We start from the raw sequence: 14,202 nt of genomic DNA, 5'->3' as shown, positions 1-14,202 counted from the left end.
AATACACCAATTACACCCACACACACTAGCTTCTCAGCAGAATTCAACATAAGAAATGAATGCAGCAGATGAATGAATATGATGGACCATTTCTGCTCTCAGATCCACCATCCTAAATCCAAAGTAATTTCCTCCCCCCACACCCCTGCAATCAGTGGCGTTATTCTGGCTTTGTGCTGACAAGAATGAGATCTGAATCTAGCCCAGGTTTACAAGTAATTGAAAGCAGTAAATCACAGGACAATGAGCCAGATGGTATAAATCAGTGTATCTTCATTGAAGACAGTGCAGCTATGCCATGAGAGGAGGAACTAGCCTAGTATTTGCAAAATTTGTCTTCCTGCATGCCCAGCTGAGTCCTCCTTCCATCCCCTTGGGGATGTTGATTATAAAAGAGAAGATTCTCAAATAGCCGGCAAAAGAGGCATCCTTGCCTCAGTACAGTATATAATTCACTGATTAGTGCAATGTGAGCGTAGACAGCTCCTCAAAATCCTGCTAACTCAACAAGATCTCACTCCACACATGAATGATCAGAATGTCAACTGACAGCCTCTGTTACACAAAAGCCATTCCAATTCATAAATGCAGCCTATCTCCATATGTAAAAAAATTTATTCAGGCACATTAGTCAGTCTGTGGTGGCAAGGCAGCGATGGGTGGTTTTGTAACAATACCCATGCATGCTGTGCTATTAAAGTTACTTGAAAAAGTGGCCTGAACTTAGAGATGGAAGCTAGGGAGTCTCCTGCAGCCTAATACTGGCTCTGTCACCGATTAACTGCATAGCCCTAGTTGAGTTCTGCAACTTCTCTGCCTCATTTTCTCCAGCCGTAATATTGTGATACCATTTTCCCATTGTACGTGGGGTGTTATGGAGATGATTTGGGGTGAAATTAACACTATGCAGACAGGCAGCACAGTCCTATTTTGAGGGATTCAGTGGGACTTCAGTAGGGCATAGGCCGGCTCTTAACAGCCCTGCCATAAACACTCCCTGGAAACTCCAGTGGTGATGCAAGTAGTGTGATCGGGGGGGGGGGGGGGGAACAGCAACATTTCCCCAATTTAGCCCTCAATGTATTCGGCTGGGCCTATGGTCAGTTTCCCAGTTCTCTCCAAATACCAGCATTCCTCACCTCAGCACAGTACAAACATAGGGCCTGATCCTGTAAACCTTTACTCAGATGAGAAGCTCAGACCGTGTCAATGGGACAACATATACTTGTAAGGGCTCTAGTCCTTGTTTTGTATACCACCTCACCTAAAAACTACATGAAAGTTAGGGCTGGCCAAAAGTTTGGCAACAAACCTAGTTTTCAGCAGACAAGTGGGTTTCTGACTAAACAAAGTTGTTTCATGAAAAGTGTCTGCTCCGCCGTGGCAATTGCAACTTTTTGTCAGAAAACAGAATGCTCTCCCAAAGCCCAACTCCAGTGCCCCCTGCTCGCATTTTCCTCCGTGAGCCATGCGCTCCCGCTCGATTTCATTTCCCATGGTTCCCCACCTCCCCTCACCAAGAGGAGACCATGGTGCATCATGGGCGATGTAGGCCAGCCTCTAGAGGAGAAGGGGATCATGAGCCACCTGAACTACAACTCCCAGGAGGCACCACAGTGACATTTCAAATTCGGAGCTGAAATATTTCAGTTTTCAATTGGTCACCAAAAAAAAAAAAACCTGTCAATTTTCTGTGAAAAATGTTGACAAAGAACTATTTAAAAAAAATTCCACTGGTGCAGGGAAGATATTTACCAACTAGCTCAAATCAAAATGCTGAAATTATAGCACAGCTGCAGGCACAAATAAGAGCAGCAATGTGGGAGAGGAAGAGGATTCGTGACAGTATTCTTGCCAGCAAATTAAAGAAGTATGGATTAGATGAATGGACTATAAGGTGGATAGAAATTTGGCTAGATCGTCGGGTACTGATCAACGGCTCGATGTCTAGTTGGCAGCCAGTATCAAGCGGAGTGCCCCAAGGGTCGGTCCTGGGGCTGTTTTTGTTCAACTTCTTCATTAATGATCTGGAGGATGGGATGGATTGCACCCTCAGCAAGTTCATGGATGACACTAAGCTGAGGGGAGAGGTAGATATGCTGGAGCATAAGGATAGGGTCCAGAGTGAACTAGACAAATTGGAGGATTGGGCCAAAAGAAATCGGATGAGGTTCAACAAGGACAAGTGCAGAGTCCTGCACTTGGGACAGAAGAATCCCATGCACCGCTACGGGCTGGGGACCGACTGGTTAAGCAGCAGTTCTGCAGAGAAGGATCTGGGGATTACAGTGGATGAGAAGCTGGATATGAGTCAGCAGTGTGCCCTTGTTGCCTAGAAGGCTAACAGCATATTGGGCTGCATTAGTAGGAGCATTGCCAGCAGATGGAGGGAAGTGATTATTCCCTTCTATTCGGCACTGGTAAGGCCACACCTGGAGTACTGTGTCCGGTTTTGGTCCCCCCCACTACAGAAGGGATGTGGACAAATTGGAAAGAGTCAAGCATAGGGCAATGAAAATGATTAGGGAGCTGGGGCACATGACTTATGAGGAGAGGCTGAGGGAACTGGGATTGTTTAGTCTGCAGAAGAGAAGAGTGAGGGGGGATTTGATAGCAGCCTTCAACTACCTGAAAGGGGATCCAAAGAGGATGGAGCTCGGCTGTTCTCAGTGGTGGCAGATGGCAGAACAAGAAGCAGTGTTCTCAAGTTGCAGTGGGGGAGGTCTAGGTTGGATATTAGGAAAAACTCTTTCACTAGGAGGGTGGTGAAGTACTGGAATGCGTTACCTTGGGAGGTGGTGGAATCTCCATCCTTAGAGGTTTTTAAGGCCCATCTTGACAAAGCCCTGGCTGGGATGATTTAGTTGGGGATTGGTCCTGCCTTGAGCAGGGGGTTGGACTAGATGACCTCCTGAGTTCTATTCCTGCCCTAATCTGCTATGATTCTATGAATTGGGGAGAGAGGTAGTCACAGGGGGGTAAGATTTGAAAAGGGACAAACTAGAGAGAGGTCGAATGGCTATTCCAGATTGCAGGTGCTGCAGAGCAGGTTGCCTCACTTCAGGTGAAATTCACCCCAGTGAAGAGGCCTTTGCAACTACTTAAGTCCTGTCTGTAAGAGCGGCATAGGCCTCATGCTCAGGGGTGAGCTTCAACATAGTTGCAGTGGGAGCATGTTGAAGGACTGGAGAGGAGGCTGGTGAATGGTAAGGCAAGGGAGCACATAGTGTAGCAAACAGAAAGATGTGGGTCTAATAGGTAAGACCCTCTGGTTGGTTCTTTCTAATCTATTCCCTTGCTCCCCAGATAACCTGGAGGAAAGCTACGATGATGTCACCGTAAAGATAATCTTTGCCATCGTCCAGGCCGTCGGGTTCTTTAACTCTTTCAATAACCCTGTGGTCTACACTTTTATGAATGAGAACTTCAAGAAGAGCTTCGTGGCTATTCTCTTCTGCAGTTTGCGGAGCCCTGAGCCAGCCGACAAGCAGGAGAGCCAGCAGCTGGAAAGGGCCAAAATGGGACCCTCGAACTGTGGCATCAGGAAGGAGGGCAGAAGCTTGCACAGCCACCTGAGTGCAGAGAACCTGGAACTGAGACTCTGTGAGCAGGTGCCATCCGCAAAGCTGGAGTCAGTGCTTTCAGTGGCGGTCATTACCTACCCCATGGTGACCACCCATAAGGAGATACTGCCCAATGGACAGTCAGCATGATTGCTGCTGACTTCAAGTACACACTGTGCTTCATGGATCAAAATAACTTTGCTTTAGGGAGCAGTATCCACTTTAATGAAAACAAGCCACACTGAGTGCTTTAATATTTCCAGTGTTCTCTTTCGTCATTGGTTTCTATATTTCACTCTAATTTCCAGCTGCCCAAGTCTCCATCTCAAATGTAATCTATGGAATATGGGACCAGGTATGGATGAGTTTCAGAGGATAAAAGGCTGCCAGTTTTCCAAAGGGATGGGGAGAGAGGGTGGTAGAATGTTCCTTTTTTAATTATTGCTATTTTATTCATCTTCCCTCTTGAGCTGATGGTTCCATCCAACCCCAAACAAATCAGGTTAATTGGGGCTGAACCAACAGCCTCCTTGTCTCCTTGTCTTCAGTAGGTGTTGAAGGTGCTTTGCACCTTACAGGATGAGACGCGCACCCCCATAAATTAGAAGCTGGAAATGCATGAACCATGGAAACCTAGTTTTAGGAACCGTCTGCTCTTGCCTGACTCTCAGACATGGGGATGGGGATAAGACAGCATGCTCTGTGCACAGGGCCTCTTTCACGGACTTTGCTCAAGAGTCCATGCTGCTATCAGCTGCCTGAGCTGACAAAACAATGTTGCATCCCACGGAGCCTGCTGCTGCTGCTCATACACTGGTGTCAGATCTGTGTGAGGAGCTGGGAAGGAAAAGGTTTCTCCAGCCCACGAGTGTTTTTGGAGATTTCAAAAATTTTTTCCCATCCCAAAAAGTCAAAATCTCCAAAATTTTCATGAATCAAAAAAATCTAAAATTCAGGAACTGTTGAAATATTTTGTCTTGATCTTTTTTACTAACAAGAATAATACTTCATGATTTAATTAATACCAAATCTAACTAAAATTTTACATGCACAAAAAAAAAAGCCTTTTTGAACAGAAAATGTGTTTCCAAAATGGCTGGCAAGTCCTGTTTTGACCTCTTTTCCAACCGTTTGGGAAATACAATTCACAAATGTTTTGAAACGGGAGATTCCTCAGCAGCGACCCTTTCCTGTGCACTGCTTCAGTTTTGACGAATCAGCATTTTCAAACAAAAAGAAGGTTTTGGCTGAAAATTCCTGACCAGCTGTACAGATGTTGCCCCATTGACTTCAGTGAAGTTATTCCTCATTGCCACCTGGATGAAAGCAGACTAATTCTGAATGCCCGTGAGGCTGTTGTGAAACAACGGGGAATGACCAGCTTGCCGCATCAGCACAGACATTCATCATGTGCAGGGAGGAAAGGCTGATGTCTGTTTTATACCAGAAGCTACTGTTCTAGTGTATATTGCCATTGCACTTGCCTGCATACTCTACAGTCAATAGTGTGCCTGCCTAGCAATGCTACATAGTAATTACTGGTTTGAGGTGGGTTAAGTGTATTGAGATATTTTCCTTACTGTGAAAATTCACTAGCATGTTGTAAAGCCTTTTCTTTCCAATAAGAAAAATTTGCTTTTGAAATCTACATGGCATTGGCCCCTGAAGCAAAAGTCTACACATCTTTGAAGCTTTTGTTGTTGTTGTTGTTGTTAGGTCGATTGCTACTCTGGGTTCTACGTCAGTTATACGTTTGGAGAATAAACCGTTGACTGAGAACACCAGCACCAGCCATGTAGACTATTTCATGGGTAGATCTCAAAGCACTTTACAGAGGTGCATCAGTGTAATTTCCCCAATTTTACGGTGGTGGGTGGGGGTTATGGAAGGAGGAAGTGAAACACAGAGTGTACGGGACATTTAAAATGATGGATGTCAAGGAACGGTCTTTGCTACCTCACCCCTTCACAAGGAACTTTCACTTAGGAAAGAATCATTAAAAAAAAAAAAAATCAGAGAAAAAATCCAGTATGGATTCTGAATATAAATATTATATGTATTGTGGTAGTAGCTAGGAATCCCAGTCATGGACCAGGACCCCACTGTGCGAGGCGCTGTACAAACACAGAATAAAAAGGTGGTCCCTCCCGCAAAGAACTTACAGTAAGTAAATATATATTCAGAGGTAAGGTGTAAAACGAGAGGTGGATTAGGCCACTTTAGGGTGGGGAGCTGCTACCACAAGGGGCCAGAAGAAGGTGGATGTCGAAGTAGGAAATGCCCTACTTTAACTCCCATCTTCTTACACCATATTGGTAGCTGCTTTTCCTGCTGTCTCCTTTGGGCCAGACTTTCACGAGCTCATCTCCCATTTAGGATACATCTACACTGCAATAAAAAACCCACTGCATGGCCACAGTGGGCCTAGACTCAGACTCAAGAGAAGGAAAACAATTCTCAAGGTTTCTTCCTGGTCCTGCTTGCAGGCAGAGGCTCTGGAGGGAAGCCTGTGATCAGAATGCATTCAGAAGACAGGCAGCCTACAGTAGGGTGGGGTAAGTTTTGCCTCTCTGTTTTAAGGAGCAGCCTGCTTCGTTTCTCTCTGTTTTGGGTGGTTGTGTGTAATCGTTCTGAACTGAGACAATATGGGTGAGGTGATATCTTTTAGTGGACTAGTTTCTGTTGGAGAAAGAGACAAGCTTTCAAGCTCCACAGAGCTCGTCTCTCTCATATCCTGGGACTGACACAGCTACAACAACACTGCAAACATCACTCTGAATTATAAGAAATAAAGTAGTGTTACACTGCAAGCTTCCAACAGAAGTATTTTTTAAATCTATCTCCTCTGTTTTGTATGCCATGAACACAGCAGATCCAAAGGAAGACGGAGGTGGATGGGGAAAAAAGAACAGAGACAGAACAAAATAAGGAGGGAGTTAAAAAGAAAGTAGAAGAAGAGAGAATAGAACAGAGAGAAGTGGCGGGGAGGAGAAGGTGAGGGAAAGGAATAGAGAAAATAAGAGAGCACTCACTACTTCTAAGGTTAGTCATATGTATTTGTACTCTGTTTACTGGTGCTCCCGAGAGATCTAACACTCAGGCTGGCAGGACAGAGTTTATTATGCATGCACTGCTGAGCCTTCTTTTTCCTCATGCTTTTGCAAGGAAGATGCCAAAATATCCATTGCCCAGGACCCCTGCAACTGGCCCTGTCTCTCTCAAGCTGCTTCCCAGCAGACAAGTAGCAACAGCTACACTGCTGCGAGCGTCACGAATTGGTCCTTGTGTTGGCAGCCTTAGAAATCTAGCTACTTACAGTTACAGGCACATCAGCAGTTTGCACTTCTGCTACCTGTTGTCTGGATAAAAAGAAGACATGGGGTACATCTACACTGCTCAAAAAGATCTGCAACACCGCTGCGTTTGGCCTGGGGCAGCTGACTCTAGCTTGCAGGGCTCCAGCTGCAGGACGAGACAATTGCAGTGACTTTGGGTTGGATCCCAGGCTCTGGGACCCTTCCCCGTCATGGTGTCTCAGAGTCCAGACACCACAGAATCATAGAAGATTGGGGTTGGAAGAGACCTCCGGAGGTTCATCTAGTCCAACCCCCGGCTCAAAGCAGGACCAACCCCAGTCTGAGCTCAAACATCTACACTGCAGTTTTATAGCCCCACAGCCCAAGCCCCAGACAGCTGATCCAGACCAGCCACATGTCTTTTATTGCAGTGTAAACACATTGTCCCCAGGTCTCCCAAGCCAGCGCTCTTCTGCAGCACTGAATTCATACCATTTTCAAGCAACAAAAAGTTTGAGAAGAATCATCTGTTTCTTATCTATATTAAGTAGCCCCTAGATGCCCCAGCAAAACAGAACACTAGCAGCTATCCTCAGTGGTTACAAATCACGACTGTACCGGAAAATATTAACTGTTCCTGATTCAGCGCAAAGCCCTATTGTCTCATATAGATGCCCATATCAATATGCACACCCATAATATCTGTATTATGATAGCAATTATAGATCTCAAATGAGCTTGGAACCCCATTGTGCCAGGCATTGCACAGACACATGGGGGTATGTCTACGCTGCAATCACAGGATGTTGGACAGACACACCCGAGCTAGCTTTGACCTGGAGTGAAGCCACAGCATCTTGGGCTTCAGCACGAGCTGTACAAGCCTACCTCCATCCCTGGGTAATTATATGGGTTGCTAGCCCCACCCACACTGCCACAGCTTCACTGTTCCACCAGTGCCCAAGTGAGCTCTTATCAAGTGATTTCAGTGTAGACATACCCGTAGCGAGAGAGAGTCCCTGTCCCAAACAGTTTACAGTGTAGGCAAGACAGACAAAGATGTATCGACTCCTGGGGGCAGGGATTGTCATTTACTATCTCTTCATATAGCACCTACTACAATGGTGGCTGTGACCTTTAGGCATTAAATGTTAAGTAAGAAAGGGAGTATTAATAGCCCCATTGTACAGATGTGGGAACCAAGGCACAGGGAGACAGTGACTTGGCCAAGGAAGCCTGCTGCAGAGCTGGGAATTGAATCCTGAGGTGCTGGACTGGGACCAGGAGACCTAGTCACAAGCCCCACCTTCCATTTGGTTTGCCTATAAAAATGCTTGTTTTGTTCCCACTGCGAGGGAAGCTGGCATTAAAGCAAGGATGGAAAGTTCTTGCTTTATCCCTCTGCTGCTCTATAACTCTGCAGAGGCCGCGCACAATCTGAGTCCTGTACTTAGAACATGCTACACATGGAGGTTTTGTCGTCTGGGAGCACGAACACAATTTAGAATTGGGGTGATGTTAGTGAGTGTGGTAAACAGCACCAGGGTCCAGTATCTACAGGAGAAGAAAGCCCATTGGCTTTGTTCCACAAGTTCAGAGTTCTGGACTATTACCTGCCACTAAGGCTATTCTACATCAGTGATTGGACTGCCCTCACTACCAGAATATCAGAGCACTTTCCAGTAGTGGTTAAGCGACGTGACTAACCTCTGTCCTGTGAGGTTCATTCTCTTTCTGTCTCATTTTGCTCAGAATTGCTTGTGCAGTGGAGTGGTTTGTTTTGGTTGGGTTTTCTTTTGGGGGGGGGGATGGCATTGTGTTTTTGGTTACCTTCCCACGTTCTCAAGCTCCCGTGTTCGCGTCCATTCCCTAACTGTCAGGATGGAACACACCAAAATAGAATTTTCATCTCCTGGTTCTGGTGCTGCTGATCTTCAGAACTGGGTGCTGAACGGACATCCTAATGGCATTAAGGCGTCAACACAGGGCCAGATTCTCCTCTCACTTACACCTGTGTAAATCAGTAGTAACTCCATTGAAGTCAATGGAGTTACCCACGTCTAACGGAGAGGAGAACCAGGGCTGGCTTTTAAAATTTTAGATGCGAGACAACTCCTCCAGTTAGCTCTCTCTGTGTAAGGAAAACTACAACTGGAAGGAATACGAGTTTGACCCCCTGCCAGCTGTCGTGTCAGCTTTCCATTGTGCAGCCTGCCAGCTTGTACAGGTAATGAATGCCCTCTATACCTCCCGGGGAATGAAGAGAACTACTAAATCCTCGTGCCTGCTTTTGCCTGCTGCAAACCCAAAGTATGAGCAAGCTCCTGCAGCTCTCCACTGCCAACCAGTCCCCTCACAGAGTGAATTCTTTTCCGTATTCAGCAAAGAGTCTGCAAAAGCCAGCTCATTTTTACACTGAGCCAACCCAGTCCTTCACTCTTCACTGATTTTCCAGGTTTCATCACAAGTGAGAGAGCTGCCATTTCTTGCTTAGATTGCTGCCTATTGTGTTACAGTAGAATCTCTTCGGGTTGAATTCACTCCTGTGCAAAGAGCCAGCACAAGGCCCATGAAATTCCACTTAAGCCCTCAAAATTGGGCCTAAGTGGTGCGTTGGCTTTGTACTGGCACAGGTGTGAATTTCATCACAGGTGCCCCTATGAGATGCAGGTCACAATTACCAAAGCACAGTGAGAGGCACTACAGAAACACGTCAGAAAGGAACCCTTTCATACTGCATTTGTATAAACTGATCTACCTGTTCCTTTTCTGGGTAAAGCTACACTGATCTCAGTTAACAGGCTTTCCGTTAGGACTTTTTGCAACATGGAAAACAAGAACCTAAAGGTGATGTATTTTTAAATTCTGCATCCACAGACATGGGAAAGAGAGCACCCCGCTATCATAGGGTGTCATCATCTCTATCCCCCTGCCAATGCAGGATTAAGTCTGTTCCCATGTGTGCATTAATCCTTTGCATCGGTAGAGGGAGCAATCCTGACCCCACAAAGATTAGCAGAAGAACTTTCCTCAGTAGCCACTGTCCTTTCCATTCAAAATCCCTCTTTTTATGGACATCAGATAGGATGATTGGCCATCTTCAACACCAGATATTAATCCTAGTAACCGAGGTATCATTGGCCGAGTGAAGTGAGACCCACCATTCAGCATGACGATACTTTTCTGTTTGTCTATAACACGATAAAATCAGGATGATTATTTCCAACAATTTTTTCCCCTCCCTGCTGTTTTCATTTAATGGTTTTAATGGCGTGTGGAATGCCCTGCGATCCAGTCTTTCTGAAAGGACTCTCTCCTTCCATTATGTCAATAGTTTCCACCTGCTTCGCGTCCATTCTTTTTTGTCAATAGCAGCCTCTCCCAGCATTACTACAATAGATTGACCTTTTGAGACTCTAAAATAAGCCACAGAATCTTGACAGCCTTAAAAACACAACAGCACATTAGGACCTCTGACTTATGATCCTTTTCAGTAGCTTTTGTCTATTTCACTGCTCTGAGGACACCACAACACATTCTGTGTATATAAAATGAATATTCAGGAATGGAGCAGCTTGACTTACAAGTAGGGTAACCATCCATCCCATTTTTAAAGGGACAGTCCTGTTTTTTGGAACTTTTGCTTATATAGGTGCCTATTACCCCCGACTCCCTGTCCCGTTTTTTCACAGTTGCTATCTAGTAACCCTACTTACGAGGAGATTTTTTGCATTTTAAGGACACTAGGCCAGATGGTGCATTCTTTTTATGCAATGTGGGCCATGGGAAAGAGTGGGAAACTGGTACCTTTTAAGCCTCCTTTGTGCCTCCCTACTTCTGTACCCAGCCCCTAGAGCAGCTCTCAGCTACACGGGTTTTGCGTGACTGCCTGAGAGGCACAATTCGGGAGCACAGCCCTAGAGCCAGTCAGGAAATGGTTTTCCCATCCCAGAAACATTTTCAAGGTTTCAAAAATGTTTCCTACTCTCCCCCACCCCCTCAAACCAAAATTCTGTGAAGTGAAAATCTGTCGTCTTTTTTTCAGATCTGTCAAAATATTTCATTCCCGTCATTTTGAAAGGCTTCATTTTGATTTGGACCTTTTACATTTCTTTTTACTATAAAGAAACTTCCGTTTCTAAACCAAAGGCCATTTTGAACCCAAATCAGAACGTTTCCTTTCAAAAGCGTCAAAATGCGATGTTTCCATGGCTTCTAACAATTTTCCAAAATGGAAAATTCATCAGCGTCCACCCTTTCCCAAGAAAAGTATCCCTTTTGACGAATTGGCTTTTTTTTTTTTGATCGAAAACATTGAAAAATTCTCAGCTAGCACACCCTGACCACACCCCGTCCTGCTATTCCCAGTCACGCCCTGCAGCCAGGGACCGGGACAGGGAAAGTTGCACGGCTCTCTACCTGCCCCTACTGGGGGGACTATTCTGCATAGAGAATGTGAGCTCTCTTTTGCAGCCCCTTTATACTACAACAGCAGTGTCGAGGGGCCATTTCATGACACAGGGTATGTCTATATTGGCGCTGCGGTTGGAAATGAGTGTTGCTCGAGCCAGCACACTAAAAATAACAGCATGGATGCTGCAGCTCGGGCTCTCAAGCCCCCCTGACCTCCTCCGCTTGAGAGCCCGTGTTTCCGCCCGAGCAGCAACAGCCACACTGCTATTTTCAGAACGCTACGCAAGCAGGGCTTCAGTTGTGTCTGTCCGCCCACATAGCCAGACTCGCTCCAAGTGGCAGTGTAGACCTACCCACGTGGTCTGGCTCGTTGAGTGCTGTATTCTGTATCATCGCTGTGGTCCGGGTTGGTCCCTCCCCATGGGGGAACCCACCAGAAAGGGCCTGAGGGAAGGAGAATGGTGCAAGAGTGTCCCTTAAATGGTTCTGTGGGACCTCTGCCCCGTGGAATGAGCTGCTGTTCTGATCACAAACTTGATGGACGCTGGGGGGAAAACAGCCTCCCATGGTGGCTCTGGAAACCCAGGGACTCCCTCTACGCTACCTGGCATCCTGGGCTTTGACCAGGAAGTTGACCCTCCAATGGACAGGGACAGAGGGAAAAGGTACGTTTCAGAATAGATGGGAACCAAAAATCTGCCCTTACCAAGCAGGGTGTTCTCCTTTCTGCTGTGCTCCCAGGTGTGTTATTGTAGGGTTGCTCAGGAATGTTGGGCTGCTGGCGCTGACCTTTTAAGAAAAGAAAAAAAAAATAAGTAAGCATTTGAAAAGGTGGGAGAGGAGGGGATGTTACCGAAAGCTTGGCTGGAAGGATGTGTTGTGGGGAAGATACCTAGCCCTACCTTTGGGACTCTTCTTACACTGAGGCTTGGACTGGTCTCTGGTCTGCTCCAGAGTCTAGGTTTCTCAAAGATGGTAAATATAGCCAGATTTGCTCCCCCACACTCAAGTGACACCAAGATCAGTTCAGGTACAGCTCACAATTGGTGCCCTCTCATTGCGATTTGGGAGAGTTGCACACCCCCTTTGCACAAGTGTGAATGACTATCCCAGGCACAAAGCAGAGGGGAACGGGAACCAGCGGGCATCAATCTCCACCGCCCTGAAGCTAGTGCATTTGTTTACACCAGTGCCAAATGGGTGAAGTGCCACCTGATGAGTATGGTAGCATCTTCCCCCGCAACTTTGCAGTGGCATAAGTGATCACACAAGGTGAAGTGCAAGAAAGAACCAGGCTGAAATGGATCTGTGCAGAGGAACAGTGGATCGACCCATTGTCCCTGGTATATTTGCCTAGCTAGCTCTCATCACAGCGCCTTGCATCTTATTACCTAAGATGCACTTCGTATTTTATGTTGCCATTTAATAGAATCTATTCCCAATTGTTTTTGGTTTTTACTTTCTTGCTCACCAAAAGCCTTGTTTACCCCAAAGCCTGAATCCTCAGATGGGGAGGTTTCAATTGAGCATCTGCAAGTAGGGTAATAAAAAGTGGTTAATTTCCTGTGTCTACAGGAATGTCTCTTGCCCTGTTTCTCTTTATTTTACCATCGGCTGGGTAATTTTCCAGTTACAGGCAATGCAGAAAATGTGCCATGTGTACGTTCCTAGAAACAGTTAAGTGCAGGTTTGGTGTAGCATTTAACACCTCAGTAAGGTGGCGGGGGGCTATATTGATTTGTTTGTGCTGAAAACAAAGGAGGAACAAATTGTTAAGGAGGGGCTACCTGGCTCAGCAGCTAGGTAAGGGGACTCTAGAATCCTTCACATCTAGGTTGATGGCTCAAATTCAGTCTTGGGAAGTAGTGAGCAAAAATTCAACTTGATGAATTCTCACGGAAGATTTAGGATGGGTTCTCTGGAACAGGCCTTCTTCTCTGGTTATTCCAAAGTTCTGAAAATGACACCGCCTGGATTCTACATCTGGCCCTAGAGTAATTTAGAAGTCATTCCTCTTCTGCTTCATGCTTTTTGAGACCAGTCCTAGGAACAGGACTTAGGGATTATGGGACTCCAAAGACTTCTTATAAAATAGCAATGAAGATATTGACTTCTTAACACCTGCAGTTTTATGCATAGAATCAATGGTGATTCTTTCACTCAACTAGATAGAACTAGCAGCAGAGCAAGCAATACAATGATATTTTTCTATAAACTTTTCCTCATCTTACGTTAACTAATCTTATAAAAGCAGAACAGGTAGGTAACAGGGAATGAGGAAGCAGGGAATTGACTGACATGGCCTCACACAGAGCCCTTGAAGGAGTTTAATTTGCATAAATACTAAATCCACTAATGAATCCTCCCCTCCTGTTTTCAAAGGAGAATTCACTCCATGTTCATAATGGGGCAGAGCTGCTTTTTGCTTATCATGGAGTCTTTCCACTGAAGTCAATTGCAAGTGGACATCTATTAGTTCTCCGCAAAGGTTTCCTGCCATGATAACGCATGCTGTTTGTATGCCTCATCTCTTTAAACATTTATGATGGAGCCAAAGACCCTTGCTGCTTTCAATCCTTTGCCGCATCTAGGAGATTAAGTATCGGAGGGGTAGCCGTGTTAGTCTGTATCCACAAAAAAAACGAGGAGTCCGGTGGCACCTTAAAGACTAACAGATTTATTTGGGCATAAGCTTTTGTGGGTAAAAAACCCACTTCTTCATATGCATGGAGTGAAAATTACAGAAACAGGCATACATATATATTGGCACATGAAGAGAGCTCTTCATAAATAAATCTGTTATTTGTTATCCATTTATTTTAAGGTGTCACCAGACTCCTCGTTATCTAGGAGGTTAGTGCATTAAGAAGTGTTGTTCCAGCATCCTGGGAAAGGTGTGAATTAATGTCACATAAGTTTTCAGGCAACCT

General features: G+C 45.5%; 1 protein-coding gene across 1 annotated transcript in view; it reads left to right on the top strand.

Annotated features, from left to right (window-relative positions):
- Positions 1–4,524, top strand: part of LOC140903504 (pyroglutamylated RF-amide peptide receptor-like) — an 86,764-nt gene extending 82,240 nt beyond the window's left edge. The window contains exon 6 of the mRNA XM_073324861.1: positions 3,307–4,524. Coding sequence (XP_073180962.1) covers positions 3,307–3,713 — 407 coding nt within the window. The 3' untranslated portion in view covers positions 3,714–4,524. The remainder of the gene's footprint in view (positions 1–3,306) is intronic.
- Positions 4,525–14,202: the final 9,678 nt, after the last annotated feature.

The sequence above is a fragment of the Lepidochelys kempii genome, chromosome 26 (genome assembly GCF_965140265.1).
Source record: "Lepidochelys kempii isolate rLepKem1 chromosome 26, rLepKem1.hap2, whole genome shotgun sequence".
Taxonomy (NCBI): domain Eukaryota; kingdom Metazoa; phylum Chordata; order Testudines; family Cheloniidae; genus Lepidochelys; species Lepidochelys kempii.
The sequence above is the reverse complement of the archived record's forward strand: the minus strand, read 5'-3'. Positions and strand labels throughout refer to the sequence as shown.